The sequence below is a fragment of the Lingula anatina genome, unplaced genomic scaffold (assembly GCF_051362555.1).
Source record: "Lingula anatina isolate TDL-2025a unplaced genomic scaffold, LinAna3.0 unanchor82, whole genome shotgun sequence".
NCBI lineage: Eukaryota > Metazoa > Brachiopoda > Lingulata > Lingulida > Lingulidae > Lingula > Lingula anatina.
Window position 1 is genome coordinate 5,331,091 of NW_028257603.1, and position 14,704 is coordinate 5,345,794.

General features: G+C 40.1%; 2 protein-coding genes across 2 annotated transcripts in view; both read right to left on the reverse strand.

The window, feature by feature from the left end:
* Positions 1 to 8,257, reverse strand: part of LOC106181988 (cGMP-dependent protein kinase 1) — a 58,680-nt gene extending 50,423 nt beyond the window's left edge. The window contains exon 1 of the mRNA XM_086998471.1: positions 7,712 to 8,257. Coding sequence (XP_086854597.1) covers positions 7,712 to 7,980 — 269 coding nt within the window. The 5' untranslated portion in view covers positions 7,981 to 8,257. The remainder of the gene's footprint in view (positions 1 to 7,711) is intronic.
* A 2,995-nt stretch (positions 8,258 to 11,252) lies between these two features.
* LOC147759264 (uncharacterized) lies at positions 11,253 to 14,508 on the reverse strand. The gene is made up of 2 exons (XM_086998627.1): positions 13,055 to 14,508; positions 11,253 to 12,683 (listed from the first exon to the last, which is right to left on the reverse strand). Exons 1-2 carry the CDS (start codon positions 14,412 to 14,414, stop codon positions 12,229 to 12,231), a joined length of 1,815 nt encoding a protein of 604 aa, XP_086854753.1. The 5' UTR covers positions 14,415 to 14,508; the 3' UTR covers positions 11,253 to 12,228.
* Between the last annotated feature and the right edge of the window lie 196 nt (positions 14,509 to 14,704).

Here is a 14,704-nt window from a genome sequence, read left to right on the forward strand (position 1 = left end):
TACATCCGCTGTAAACGTGAATGATACTTTATTCTCAGATATGTGCAGCCATTATTAATGACAATTAAGATTTACTGACACTATAGAATAAGGTAGAATTTGACGAGCTGCGTTTAACAATCCACCCCCATTCTTTCTAAATAGTACTAACTCGTGGCAGGGTTGGTTCTAGAAAATGTTCAAACTCAGTGGTTATTGTGTAAAATCTCACAATTTTTTTTTTTTTTGAAAAAGATTGCACATCAGCATAAAAGAGCGTCCATCATATTAGTCCTTCATTTGTTGCGCTCCAAAATCTACGAAAGGAGGTAGTATGTTTGTTGTCTTTGAAAATATCTTGAATATTAGGCAATAAGAGATTTTCAAAGATACGCTTATTATTACTAACATCATAACTCTCAAATCGAAATAACCAGTCTTTTATCATGATATTGATTACAAAGTGAAACTGGTAAACGAAGAGCGTTCCTAGTCAGTTATGAGCAGCATGCAGGTGAGTTGACAGAGTTGGAAGTATTGGAGGCTAGCGTTCTGGTCTCAGTGATCGTCATAAAACGTGTGTGACACCGTCACAACTTGACTAACGACAGGGGACATCAAAGAAGACAAGGGCACGGAGGGTTACCATCCAAACGGTACAATATAATACATAACCCTCAACTCCATTAACTTTTGTACACAGGCATTAAGCATTGTGAATATGTTCATTAGAGTCTGACTTCGTCATACAACAAAACCTTTTCTGACTCAAACAGTCCCCCACTCACAATGGTGTTCTCTTTATGGTCCGTGACAGTTTCACCCAGATAAGCAATAGCGTTACACAATACGGTTAGTGAACTGAAAGAGAAAACCTCCCAATGTGTTCTTTTTCCTCTGACATATGACTGAAAATGATACAAGGCTTCATTAAGAATAGGAGTATTCTTTACAGCTCTATAGATTTGATGGTTATTTAGTGCTAGGGTCCAACATAATGTTGGATATTAGTGAAAATAATGTAATTGAACTCTCTATTGTCACTGGGTAATGTCACGAGCACACAGACACTTTGTATTCAGCCCCACTATATATGGTGCATCTCTTCTGTATTTTGATGTATGTTACAAAACTTTGAGCACTTTCACCTGAACTATCTATTATCTCCCTTTATTTTCAACAGCGATATACTAGGTTGTTGCTTCTTTATTCAATAAAGTGTTTACATTGGCATATCTTATGAAACATTGGATTTATTTAACAATGTGGATTTAACTGACAACAACAACTTTGATTTCATGGATTTTGTAATATATATTTTAAGATGGATATATGTTCGCATTATTATATTTTAACCTTTTGATATTTGCAGATCAGACACGCACATACACACGCACGCACGCACGCGCACACACACACACACACACACACACACACATTGTTGGACAGGTTATCTCAAATTATCATTTATCACACATTTCTGTCCAATAATTTGGTTTTCGATATCAGTCCATTATTTAACAGATATCGCCATCCAGACCTCGTTATCGTTGAAAACAGCGTTTGTTCACTACTGTTAATCTCTGATGTACATCGCAATAGCCTGAATGCTTAGATTTCTGTTTTGCGTGTCTATTTTTATTTTTATTTGGCGTGTCAGCTTCTATTCCCAATCACAAGGAAAAATGTATTGATGATTGTTTTTGTATTGTTAATGACGAGCAATGTTGACGCCATGTTGATAGCATACTGAGTGACATCCTATAGACAGCATATGGTCGGTATACTGCTCTTGTGTTCAGTTTTATTGATTTTTATCTATTGTCAAATTCAAATATATACCAGACTCTATGCAAATCACTTCATTGATTACAATGTATCATTTGGCACCATGAAATATAAATTATTATGTTCCTGTTTACTCATATCATAAAATAAAGACACCTAAACGTATCCATGGCGACAGGGACAACAAATATGGAGCATATGGACCTTTAGAACTATTTTTTCCATCACTGAACAATGTGAACAAAAGTGCATCAAATTACAGTCATCTCAAATCAAACATTACTAGCACAAAGTTATGATGCATTTCAGATATAATGGCATCGTTCATATGACGAATCTGTTTTTGAATGGTGATATAACTATTTTAATTAATTTTTTTTTAGTGACACGTTCAAAATCTTTCTACGCTATAGTGGAATAACAGTAGTTTGTTCAGAGATTCATTAAACACACGACGACGTTATTTTCATCGATTGCCAGCACGTGTGTGTACGCGTGCGCGCGCCTTAGAAATAAACTTCTTTAGCTAAAGAGGTTCAGTTACTTACATTTGTGAAAACTATCAACATTTCAATAGAGTCAGTTGCAGCCGGAGCTTTAAAACTTTTGAATGAAGTGCAGTCCAGCAGCTACATATAAAACAGGCGTCGTCCCGTGAATCAGACGATACCCTCCCCCCTCCCCCCCATTATGGGGCTATGTCAGTCCCAGTAGACAGTCAGGGCACCATTGCTGTCCAAAGACAGGGACGGTCTCTACAAGTCTTACTGGAGAGCACGCCTGTACTGCCATTTCTTCTTTTAAACATGGCGGTCATTAGCCTTTGCATTCCATATTAAATCTTAATGACAATGTACTTAAACTTAATTTATGATAACTTATCAGTAGCAGCCATTACAAAGTGCTTTGCTATTTGCGTTTGCTAATTTTATTTTATTGTAGCTTTCTTGAAGTAAGCTTATTACCAAGTACCTCCCATCTTGAGCGATCTGGAGAGGCATTTACAAAGTAATTTTCCGAGCCAGTGATTTACGTCTTTCTCCTACAACATTGGCATTTGATGGAGATCTAATCTTTGAGTCGTTCTTCACCTTTCGTAGCTGTAATAAAAAACTGTTCAACCTACCACATAAATACAGGTGAACAGACCTCCATGTTTTTATTAACCTTTCATTGTAGTACAATACGGTAAATAGCTTTTATTTGTACTTTAGCATTTCCTTTAGTATGCCTTCAATAAATAAAAAATGTTGAGTAATGAATACAAGTTCCCGACGTAAAGATGAGTGTAACTTGAGAACGATCGATAAAATTTGAGACAGTTTAGACACTGTTGCGTGAGGTAATGTGCACTTATTTCTATCACTCAGAGGAAACTTTAAAAGTTAAATCAGTGACGTTTATAATTGACATTGTAATAATTTATGCAAGTTTTTCTGTACAGTGAAAAGGATGCTCATCTTCAGTACTACATTAAAACAGACCCATGGGTATATCATTAACAGAACGTTTACCTGGTGCCAGCAAATATCGTTTAGCACCTCTTGTAATTGTTGTGGACAAAGCCAACCTCGTGTTTGCGAAAACAAGTCCTGTGTTTTCAAAACACGTCAATACCAGATTAAGCCGCTGGCTCTGTGACTTGGCTCTCCTGGCAATGAGGTGTAGTGAAGGCTACTTACCGCCATCGCGTTCTTGGACGAAGACATGCACAAATAATCGTGTTTACTTATCTTATTGTCTTGCCAATACTAATGGCCTCTAGACGTCATATATGGAACAATTTATGGGCGACAAAGTATATTAGAGAGAATGGTCATTTAATCCGTGGGAGAAACTGAATCTCGCTAAACCAAACGCCTTTCTAGAGTAACATGAGACAGTTACATTTCGCCCGAGACATTCAGCTATATAGATAACAGAACTATCAATATGCAAAGTAAAACATACTCAACTTCAGTAATATCTTGGCTGTCGTATTTATTACTATTTCAGGGAAAAAGCAATGGGTATGCAAAAGACGTTCTCTCACCAGATTAGAATAGTATTTGATATATATATATATATATAGAGAGAGAGAGAGAGAGAGAGAGAGAGAGAGAGAGAGAGAGAGAGAAGCTTTTCTCTTGCAGAATCACCGTCAGGCAATTATGAGAATATCTTGCCGCGATTCAAGCATAAGGCTACATCGTCTACAAGAACTTGACAGCAGGGAATTTTCATCTTAATGCTGGCATATGCCAACTGAATGATCAGAAACTGGCGATCGCATTAAATATTAGTGAAATTAATTGGGCTGGGTTTGCAAAGGCGACAAATAATTACTTTTTCTTGCTAATCTATCCGGATAAACAGCAAAGTGACATTTCAATGGAGTTGATCAATTTCCGAGGAAGCTTTCAGGGGATAACTCTTATCTGTCACTGTAACGCGTGGTGTTGTCTTGAAAAATATGTACACACGAAATTAAAGGTAAACAAGGCGACAGCAACATGGATAAGACACTCCCAAACATACGTGTATATAGAAAACAAATAAGATAAATTCAGTCGGCATGGGCTTAAGTGATAATATTTTCGTATCCCTTCAAACAAACTACAACTAGCCGGAGTGTTTGGATTTCTTATCGGAAACAAATACCTACTTGCGTGAAAACGTACTATTTCATCTAGGGCTACTTTCGGCAGGAGTCGCTGTTGTTTGAAACAAAATTTTGTTCCATTTATAGGCAGAAAACCCTGCTGGAGGGAACATGTACCATAGCGGACAGAGACCCCTGTCTGAGGGTACCATAGCGGACAGAGACCCCTGTCTGAGGGTACCATAGCGGACAGAAACCTCTGTCTGAGGGTACCATAGCGGACAGAGACCTCTGTCTGAGGGTACCATAGCGGACAGAGACCTCTGTCTGAGGGTACCATAGCGGACAGAGACCCCTGTCTGAGGGTACCATAGCGGACAGAGACCCCTGTCTGAGGGTACCATAGCGGACAGAGACCTCTGTCTGAGGGTACCATAGCGGACAGAGACCTCTGTCTGAGGGTACCATAGCGGACAGAGACTCCTGTCTGAGGGTACCATAGCGGACAGAGACCTCTTGTCTGAGGGTTCCATAGCGGACAGAGACCTCTGTCTGAGGGTACCATAGCGGACAGAGACCCCTGTCGGAGGGTACCATAGCGGACAGAGACCTCTGCCTGAGGGGACCATAGCGGAAAGAGACCTCTGTCTGAGGGTACCATAGCGGACAGAGACCCCTGTTAGGGGGATCATAGCGGACAGAGACCTCTGTCGGAAGGTACTGCGGCGGACAGAGACCCCTGTTAGGGGGGACCATAGCGGACAGAGATCTCTGTCGGAAGGTACCGCGGCGGACAGAGACCCCTGTTAGGGGGGACCATAGCGGACAGAGACCCCTGTTAGGGGGATCATAGCGGACAGAGACCACTGTCTGAAGGTACCGCGGCGGACAGAGACCTCTGTCGGAGGGTACCATAGCAGAAAAACTGGGGGTGTAACCCCAATTAAACCCCCTCCCCCCCCCCCCCCCCCCCCACACACACACACACACACACACACACCTCGCCGGCTCTTTCGCTTATGACTACTGAGCTACTGAGTCGGATAATAAGAGCCCAGGCCACTTAGTTATTGTCCACGACTAAGTGGCTGAGCGGACACAAGGACAGTGCAACGATCAAGAACGGAAGTCGCCCTAATTCAGAACCGAGCATGTGCGCCCAAAATTGCGTTTACACATTAATCGCATTGTTGTGATTCCGGCTCGAATCCAGTAAGGAGCAATTCGGGTTAATTTTCTGGGAAAACGAGTCAGTGCCTTGCACATTCGACTTGATGTATGAACCGCTTTGCCGGCAGTAGTCGGCTCGGCTCGAGTTGGGATTCCTAGATCGGAATCAGATTTTTTTTATTTCTGACTAATGTAAATGTACCTAAGTATTTCTTATACAGGTTATCTGTAGAAATGTGAAGGGGTTTGTTTGTCTGCCGGCACAACCAGTCCAGGCTTATCAGATCGGACTCATTTCACGTTGTCGATGGTTGGGACCTTTCCGCTTTACAAGTGTGCCAATCGCAAAAATAAATTACCTTTCGCGAGGAAATGGGATAATATGATTTTCCAATTAGGTCGATAGAAAGGCCAGACCTTGCTAGGCTGCGGATGTCGCTGGATTTCTTCCCAGACTTCTTTCTATCCCTCTCCCCACCATTGGAATGACACCAGCTGTGTATGATATGATATGTGATATGATATAATATGATATTTTGCACATTATTCATCCTATGAGATGCGCGTTGAGACAATCTTCGACATTTAATTCTATTTTCCAAAAGATAAAAAAAAGGCACGAGAGTAAGGTTGGTTTGATCACCAATCTCCTCATATCAACTGTTTTGTCCCCCATTTAATTTAACCTTTAACCCCTCTCTCTCTCTCTCTCTCTCTCTCTCTCTCTCTCTCTCTCTCTCTCTTCAGCGAGATGACCATTCCCCGTGACCATGTGAAGTTCAATAGATCACCAGCTAAGATCAACTTGAAAGCGTTTATTCAACAATAGGACCAAACGTGTGCCGCTTAAAGCTGTTGGCTTAGTATCTAGATATACTAAATTGTTGATATTACTTTCATAGGTAAATATAACACAGACAACACGGGGTAGTGTTAAGTTCCGTAGATTTGTTTAGTTCCCCGCTAAACATAGAGTTTGCGTTTAGTGCCACCAGGCAGGATTTCATGTTTTTACACATATTTGCCATTGCTGTAAAATTAATGAATCCCGGCATTTTACAATACCGCACTGATTAAACAGATGGGAAAATCATAATTAAAGTAAGAATTATATTCTTGGTTTATTTCTAAAAACGTCAGAAAAACACACAGGTTTTCCCGTCATTTCACGCGTGTTCATTTCGCATAAAATGGAAAGCCTGGGTCACTAATATTTAAGGGTACATAGTGATTATAGGCACACGGTCTTAGCAAACAGTATATAGCTCTTGACCATCTAAAGTTGACCCCTTTTAAATGGCATATCGCGTGATATGGGGGCCTTTAAAATGAAAACATATGTTTTCTTACTAAAATTATTACTTATCGCTACTGTATGCTGTCCGGATAGGGTTTGTCACGACAAGTAAAGCGACTGCAAACTGAGCCATATAACGTTTCCCTGCTACACTCAACTTTTACTATCCCGCGGTTACTTTGACTGTGATTAACAACGATGCCCTTTTGATTGGGTGGTTGAAATCTACCTACCTTTAAATTAATGTCAAAATTACTCGATCACTGACGCTTTAAATCTACCTACCTTAAAATTAATGTCAAAATTACTGGATCACTGAGCAGAAAACACGAAATTTCACTAAGCAAAAAACAAAAATACATCCCCACTGATTCCCCAGTTAATATTATTAGCATGGCGATGAAAGATGGAGATGGTATTAATATCTATGATTGCAAGACATCCCAGTATATACAGAATGTTATTATAATGTGGTTAAGCTATCAGTCCACGCAACCAGTGCAATATTCGGACCACGCCTCGTCTCCTGTTTACATGTATACTGACACCATCCAACACACGTCAACGTGCATGACTTTAAAACTAGATTGATTAAGTATGACTTTCTTTCTTCAAACAAACCCTCGATTGCCTCTTGTTTATATTCTCCCCTAAGCTAGCACGGGAATAAATAAGACTTATCTTCTGCGTCCTTTTGACGTTAAGAAGGGAAGAGAAAGAAGTACACGTTCTGAGTGAAAACGCACCAGGTCATACCGATAACTAGCAGACAGTGACACAGGGAACGCTATCATATTGCTAAACAGTGGACACCACAGTACAAGGCATATAAGTACAAGGCATAACCTTAGGCTACTGACTCTGGCCGCGGCTATAACATGAAGCATGAAGCTTACCTGGGTGACTTAGAATATTTCCTAAACTTCTGTCTGGTCAGCTCTGACACCGTCCTCTGAGCCTGCTGGGGCTCGGCTGAGATCCCCTGAGCACGCTGTTTCCTGGGCCCAAACTTGGGGCTCTTGGGGCCAAACACAGACTGATATTTATCCAGCTGGCTTCTTAATTCCTGGATCAGCCCATTTTTGTGTTCGATCTCTAGCTGAAGCTCACGAATCTGATCATCTTTCATTCGTAGTAGTTTCTGCAAGTCCTGTAAACTTCCCATGACGCAGCAGAGAGATAATAACCACACTGTACGAGTGTGTCTGTATGTGTCAGTGTAGAAGTAGTGGTCGTGTAAAACTAAAGCAAGGCCGTGGTCAGTGAAGTCGATAAATCACAATCTACCTGCTTTGACTGCTAGATATAAATTACTACAGTCATCCCCTGATGATTTCAAAATCCCTGTAAGAGTCCAACTCTCCGGCTGAGTATTGATGTGGATGACGGTATATTTCACCTGAATGCCACTCCACGTAACTTACACAGTACTGCTATTAATCACATGACAGACGGCAGCTCCACCTTGCGAGGAGGTCGTCTAATTGAGTGGTGGTGATAGTGTTATGGCGATAATGGCCCCTGTGCCTAAAGGCATCAACACAGACATCAGTTTTGACCCTTGAGATTTTGACATGTTAAAATACAGTGGTTCACAGTAGCGTGGAAGGATATGTTTAATGCGTACAGATATGACGGTATCAACAAACAACATGCGTACTTCTGTGCGTACACCTCTACGCGGGTCACAATGATTCCATGAAGAATGTCGTATATTTTTCAGCCAAACTTCACAATTTTTATTTCATGGGTCGTTATACAGGGCTGTTAGATTTACAGCGCACGAAGTGAGCAGGCTTTTTTTTAAAGGTTCATAGCAATAGAAAAATATGCATAGGAATAGCGTTAATAAATCCATCGTTGACGAAATACATTGTGCACGGGGTATAGGGAAAAACTTTGATATTTTCGAGTTGCAGATTTATTATTATTATTATTATTATTATTATTATTATTATTATTAATGCCTGTTGCAATGATGCTGTTAAATACAAAAAAGTAGAAATAATGACCATTATTTATCGCCATTTCGATAAGCGGTCTTGGCAGACATCTAGGCATCAATTATTTGGGGCAGAAGGACTCAGTGTGTGCCTCACTCCCTGTACTACCGTCCACTGCAATCAACGACTGAAGGATTAAGTTAATGCATTATCCGACGCATCAGGGGTTGCAACTTACACTATATAATTATCGGGGGGAAATTTTTCTATTTGTTTAAATATTCAGTATTGTCTATAAGAAGTTTTTTATTAAGATATTCAGCAGTTTTCGATTACCTCTCAAGACGAGCTCAAGACCTGTCCAAATACACAGTTACGATACGCTCCATGACTTCATGTGTTGACAGTTGACAGAGGTATATGTCCCATTATTATAATAGCAGTATGACAACACCTTGAACTGAAATATATTCTATGTGGACCAGCTTTCAGTCATGGTCATCTTTGGGGCAAGCTGTTCCCATTCCTCACGAATCCTAGAGATTTCTGGTATCAAAAACCTGAAACTGATTGCAGTATTTCATGCAAGGACAACAGCGGGTCTATTTTAGAAAGTTCTGCGTTAATTTTTAATTCTATGCTATAAAGTTTCGACTTGAATCCTGCACGTAATGGACGAAAGTTCCATCAGAACCAGACAACACTCTCGTGCTTGTTACCATAGCAACACAGCAGATTAATTTATTTTTATTAGACTTTATTTATCGATGGCAAAACAATGTTAAATATAAAACGTATCTTCCCCGTGGTCCACTCACGCACTATATGTGTATATGTCACTTCAGTCTTCCTGTTAAGAATGTCACTGGCCTGGTGACCTTTTGTCAACAATTTTTGTTCAAACTCTTTGTTTTCAACACAATTCCCTAGACCTCTCTGGCTGTGTATCTTTTAATATACTACAAATGTCAGCATTTAAATGTCATGACAGTCCCATGATGTGACATCCGGAATCTCAGTTTGGAGTTTACTGGAGAATCCATTCGTGCTCTTGTACGGAAGTGAATCTCCAATTTACATCTTAAACTCAGGGTAGTATAAAGACTATCAAGGAGAGATAGAGCCAGAAGTAAAGTATATCTTACAGTGGGAGGAGATGACATCTACAGGTTTTCCCAGAACATCTTTTCTAATAAAAAGTGCCCCTCGTGGACTGCCATTGCCGGTCATATAGCAATTCTAGCGTCCCTGGGCAGCTCTTACGTCTGATTAATGTCATCAATATCATTAATATGTACATTTCATCAGTACTTATCTATAATTTCATCTTTCGTTTCTTTTCGTGGGATATGGGATATCTTGAAGGATGTCATTTTTGAAAATGTATACTCGACGACATCGGCTTGGTACATAAGGTCAAAGAATAAATTCTAGCAGGTGAAAACATTTCCTGGCTCAACCTTCTTCTAATTTATTTATACCAGCATCCTGTAATATGCGTGTAATCGGTGTTGATACGATATCAAATGAGAAGCAATAATTAACGATCTCAGAAGGTGAGGAAGTTACTGCCTAACACATTGCCTTATGTAAGACTGGCCGTGAATGGAACAATTACAATCAGTGCTTTTTTTCATTAGTATCATTATTATTTACTTCGTGTTCATTAGATAACATATTTCAATTAAAGCAGTACAAGTTTCCTGATATCAGCCAAGAGAAATATTTAGTTATTTGCGTCAGTCAATATAATCTCCAGCCAATCGTAAAAAGATGAGCTCTAAAACTAACCCATGCCCTCTATGACGGCTGATCTAAGCCACACCCTTTGTGACGGTAGAAAAGTCCACCAGTCTTTATGACACAGACAGACTTGGAGAACATTATTTGACCGCTATTGGAAAGCTGAACGCTTTTAACGGCAGAACACGGGACCTACCTCTCCTCGCCGTGTACACGTGTTAGCGACACCGTCAGGGAATATGCTAAAAAAATTTTTAGTAGATTCTGAAACATTATACCAAGACTAGTCATTTATATTTAAATTCATTTACCTGTTTGTAAGCATTTCCCGTCTCTATATCTAAGTAAAGAAGATGCCGTTCATGCATGTGTCACAGTGGCACAAAGGCACAGATTGTGGTAGAGGGGATTTGTCTCAACCAATGCATTTTCACCAGTAATGTAGAGAGAGCTATTGGGAGAGATGGCAGAAAGAGAGAGGGAGGAGGTACAGACTTTGAAGCTACATAATAGATATTAATACTTTCCCCGTTGTTTTCAAATGATCACTTAAAAATCACTTTTCTTTCTTTTTTGGGCTGTGTGCAAAAACAAAATCAGTTTAACGCATGCATTATACAAATTAGAAAATTGGTAGTAATGGTTCAAGTCTCGGTAGTGAGGCACTTGCCAAATCTCAGTCTGTTATTAACAGCAAGGTAAACAAGAGTCAAGTCCTTTCCATTAGTAATCAGTAAACAAACAAATATAGTTATCAACTGCATGGGTCGTTTATTAAATTAAAAACGAGGTCGTGTAAATTGATTAACGTGACTGCAACCATATGAAAATGGGTCATAGACACGTAAACATAAACATGTTTATGTTGATGCATATAACAGACAAAATAATAAAAATACTTAGTTTTTGTTCGAACTTCATACACGATGAACCTCATACGTGTGTTATGATCGTGATTCGTGATTGTCTGGTTGTGGTAAAGTCACTGGTATCGAAATACAAAACTATGTACGTCTATTGTACGTCAATGCAGCCAGAAGCCGCAGTTGAACATTGGCGCAGCACCCTCCCCCTCCCCCTCCCAACCAGCCACCAGGGGGTTCAGATCACCCCAGATCCAGTCTATCATCACAATAAATTACTGATAATGAAAAACGAGGCATTCTTCTGTCTCAACTTAGCTACGGTTGTGTACATAAAGTATGTAGCGCTACTACTTATCACTTTATACCGGCATATTTACTCTTTACTTTGTCTTTGGGGTTGTGGTCTACTCATTGTGTTATAAAAATCAGTGTTGGGATTCTAACATTACATTCAAGCAAAATACGAATCGTACATTGAAAATAAAAACACACAAGCAAAAATTGGTGGTGAAAAGGTGTTGAAAAGGCGAAGATTGGAGGACTTTTTGTTGTATTGTATTGAAAATAAGAATTGCTTACCCTGTGTTGTCTAGATAGTTTCTTTAAAGTACCTGAGATCATCAAATACAAATATAGTGTCAAGCATATTGAGCAAATAATAAGCAATAATCTACAATTTTGTACAATTCAAATAGCCAATGAAGATTGATAAATAATAAGTGAACAATACAAGTAAGAAAATAAGTTAATGTAATGTTCAAGGGAGGATCTTTTGATTTAGCAGATATCTAAAAGATAATTCATGAAAATCATGTTATGTCTAAATTTTCTTATATTCATCCACCCACATCTGGACATTTTTCACACTAAATAGTCGCAGTAATCGTAGGTGAGCTTTGGTTTGAGCATGTCATTCCCCACCCGCAGTTTATCAAATCTCTCCACCTCTTTATAGAATGGGATAAGCTGCTTGTCCATAAACTCCGGATATTCCTCAGGGGTTGGACGTTCTTCAGTGGGTGGATGCAACTCCAGATTCACATCTTGAACGAGGTCAAACCGTTTAATCTTGGCTAGAGTATCGAGAAGGTCCTGGGCACGTGCTCTCGTGTGATGACGTCGCCAGCGCTGGAGACTGCGCAGTGCGCGATCTTCCGTGAGATCTCGAGGAACACCGTGAGACAAGTCATGGATGTCTGCTTCTATCTGTGCGTTTCCCCTGGGCGGGATGAAAGGGAGGTTCCTGTATAAGGTCATCCAGTCGTTACCAATATGGTTGGCCACGACGTGAAAAGCTCTGTCGAGGGGGCCTACATCTGCAAGGAAAGAAAACATAAACGTGTCGTCACAATTGAGGTAATGGGTAATCAAAAGTAAAATTAATTTTTGTTTGACTACAATCAAAGATCAATACTTTTTCATTGAAAAAAACAATAATGATGATGATTTCTTTTCAATAAACTCATCAGGTTAAATACTGTAAGCTGATAGAGCAAGAGACCCTTAAACTTTCCTTTTCCATCCACTCCAATTTACCTGGACATTCTTTTTCTCTGCTTTTTTTTTTTTTTTTTTTTTTTCGCGTGTAACAGCTAACAGCAATTTCTAATTTCGCTCGATTTTTACAATCTTTATCATGTAAGAATTGCAGAAACATGTTTTTTTAAATATAGTACATCAAAATCACCTTCTTTGTCCATCTTTGACCGCCCCCCTCTTCTGTCCAAGTCATAGAATATCCTCTGTAGGACACTGACACTGGTCTTTTGGATAACAATTTGTTTGATCATAGCAATAGTCCTCGTCACATTGTTACAACTACTCTGAAGTTTTGTTTTTTCTTTCTCAGCAGCTGCAGTCTCTGCTGCAAGTTCATTTATTCCGCCATTAGCGTTCTGTAAGGCTTCTCGTCTCTCGTTTATCCACTTTAATTTACTGTGAACGTGGTCCAGTCTCTTTTTCATGGCGGGCAACGTCTCGTAAATGTCTCTGAGTTCGAGGTTGAGCTGGTCCCACGTTTCATTGAGCACCTCTGTGTTCATACCGGCCGCGTTCCTTCGGAGCTCGTCGCGTCTGAATTCCTTAATATCGAGCTCCAGCTGCATCTCGTTGGTGTCGTTGCCCAGATATTCCTCCTCAACTAACAGAGCATCCTCCTTGGCTTTAAGAGATTCTAGTTCGTTTTCCAGAGCCCTTGACTGATTTTCCTTTTGATGAACTTTGTACGAGGCTTGATAGCTCTTTTCTTGAGCTTGCTTTAAGAGTTTCGTCAGAGAGGCAAGTTTGCGTTCAGAATCCGCCAAATCGTTCTTAAGGTAACCGACGAAATTCTCGTCCGCTTTGATCCACGAATTGACTGTGCTGCATGCGACTCGTACGTTCTCGCAAGCGTCAGGAAAGAGAAGAAGAAAAGGCAAGTGTGAGCATTCATAACGAGCACCTAATTCTTTGGCATATGTCCCCATGAGTCCGGGTGTCACCCCATACGCACTTTTGTAACTTTCAGAGGCGCTGACAATGTTATTCAAGCATTTCTTGATAGTTTTCGACCACTCACCGCGCATGCGCGTGTAGTCTGTGGCCGTCCCCAAATGGGGGTCTGTTTCAGGATCATAGAAACTGAGACAATATTTCTCTAAATATCCCAGAATTTTAACCACCTCGTCCGTCAAAGGTTTGAATTTTCCAGGCATGTATTCCAACACTTTCAAGTGACATTCTTGCATCTTAGAGAGACAAAACCTATCCACTTTAAAAACACTGCGAGGATTTGCTCCTCGCTTAAGAACATCTTGAATTAACAAAGCAGATCGTAGTTCAGGCAAATCAAAAGTGCTAAGAACGCTGTTCAATGGTTTTAACCACTTTTTTATCTCGTTGCCTGGGTTCTTTCCAAATCCATAGTAAGCCTTCTCTAATGTCGCCAAATTCTCTATCACTACTTTCGTGTGCTGTGTTAAGATCTTCCGTAGCGTTGCCAGGGATTTGGGAGGTCCTTTTTCTAGCTGACCGATGTCGCTTCGACTTTTTCGAGAGAAGAACGGCATAGTTTCCTTCAAGTCTCTGCTGTGTGAGTGCTATTTCTGGGCGCTTACCGTCGACATGCTACTTCTTTGGTGTAAATCTTCGCATGCTTACTTGAAAGAAACTAGATCTCCTTGCCTTTTTGACAACGACGTAAAAGCCACGAAATCCTCTCTTCTACTTGAGTCTCACGAAAGTCAAAAGGAATTTTTGTAACCTTTTTTAATTGATCCTCGTAAGTTTGTATATTTCACTTCACCTCTTCATTCTGCTCACAACCTATAAAGAAATACAAGAAAACGCAGCGTAAACA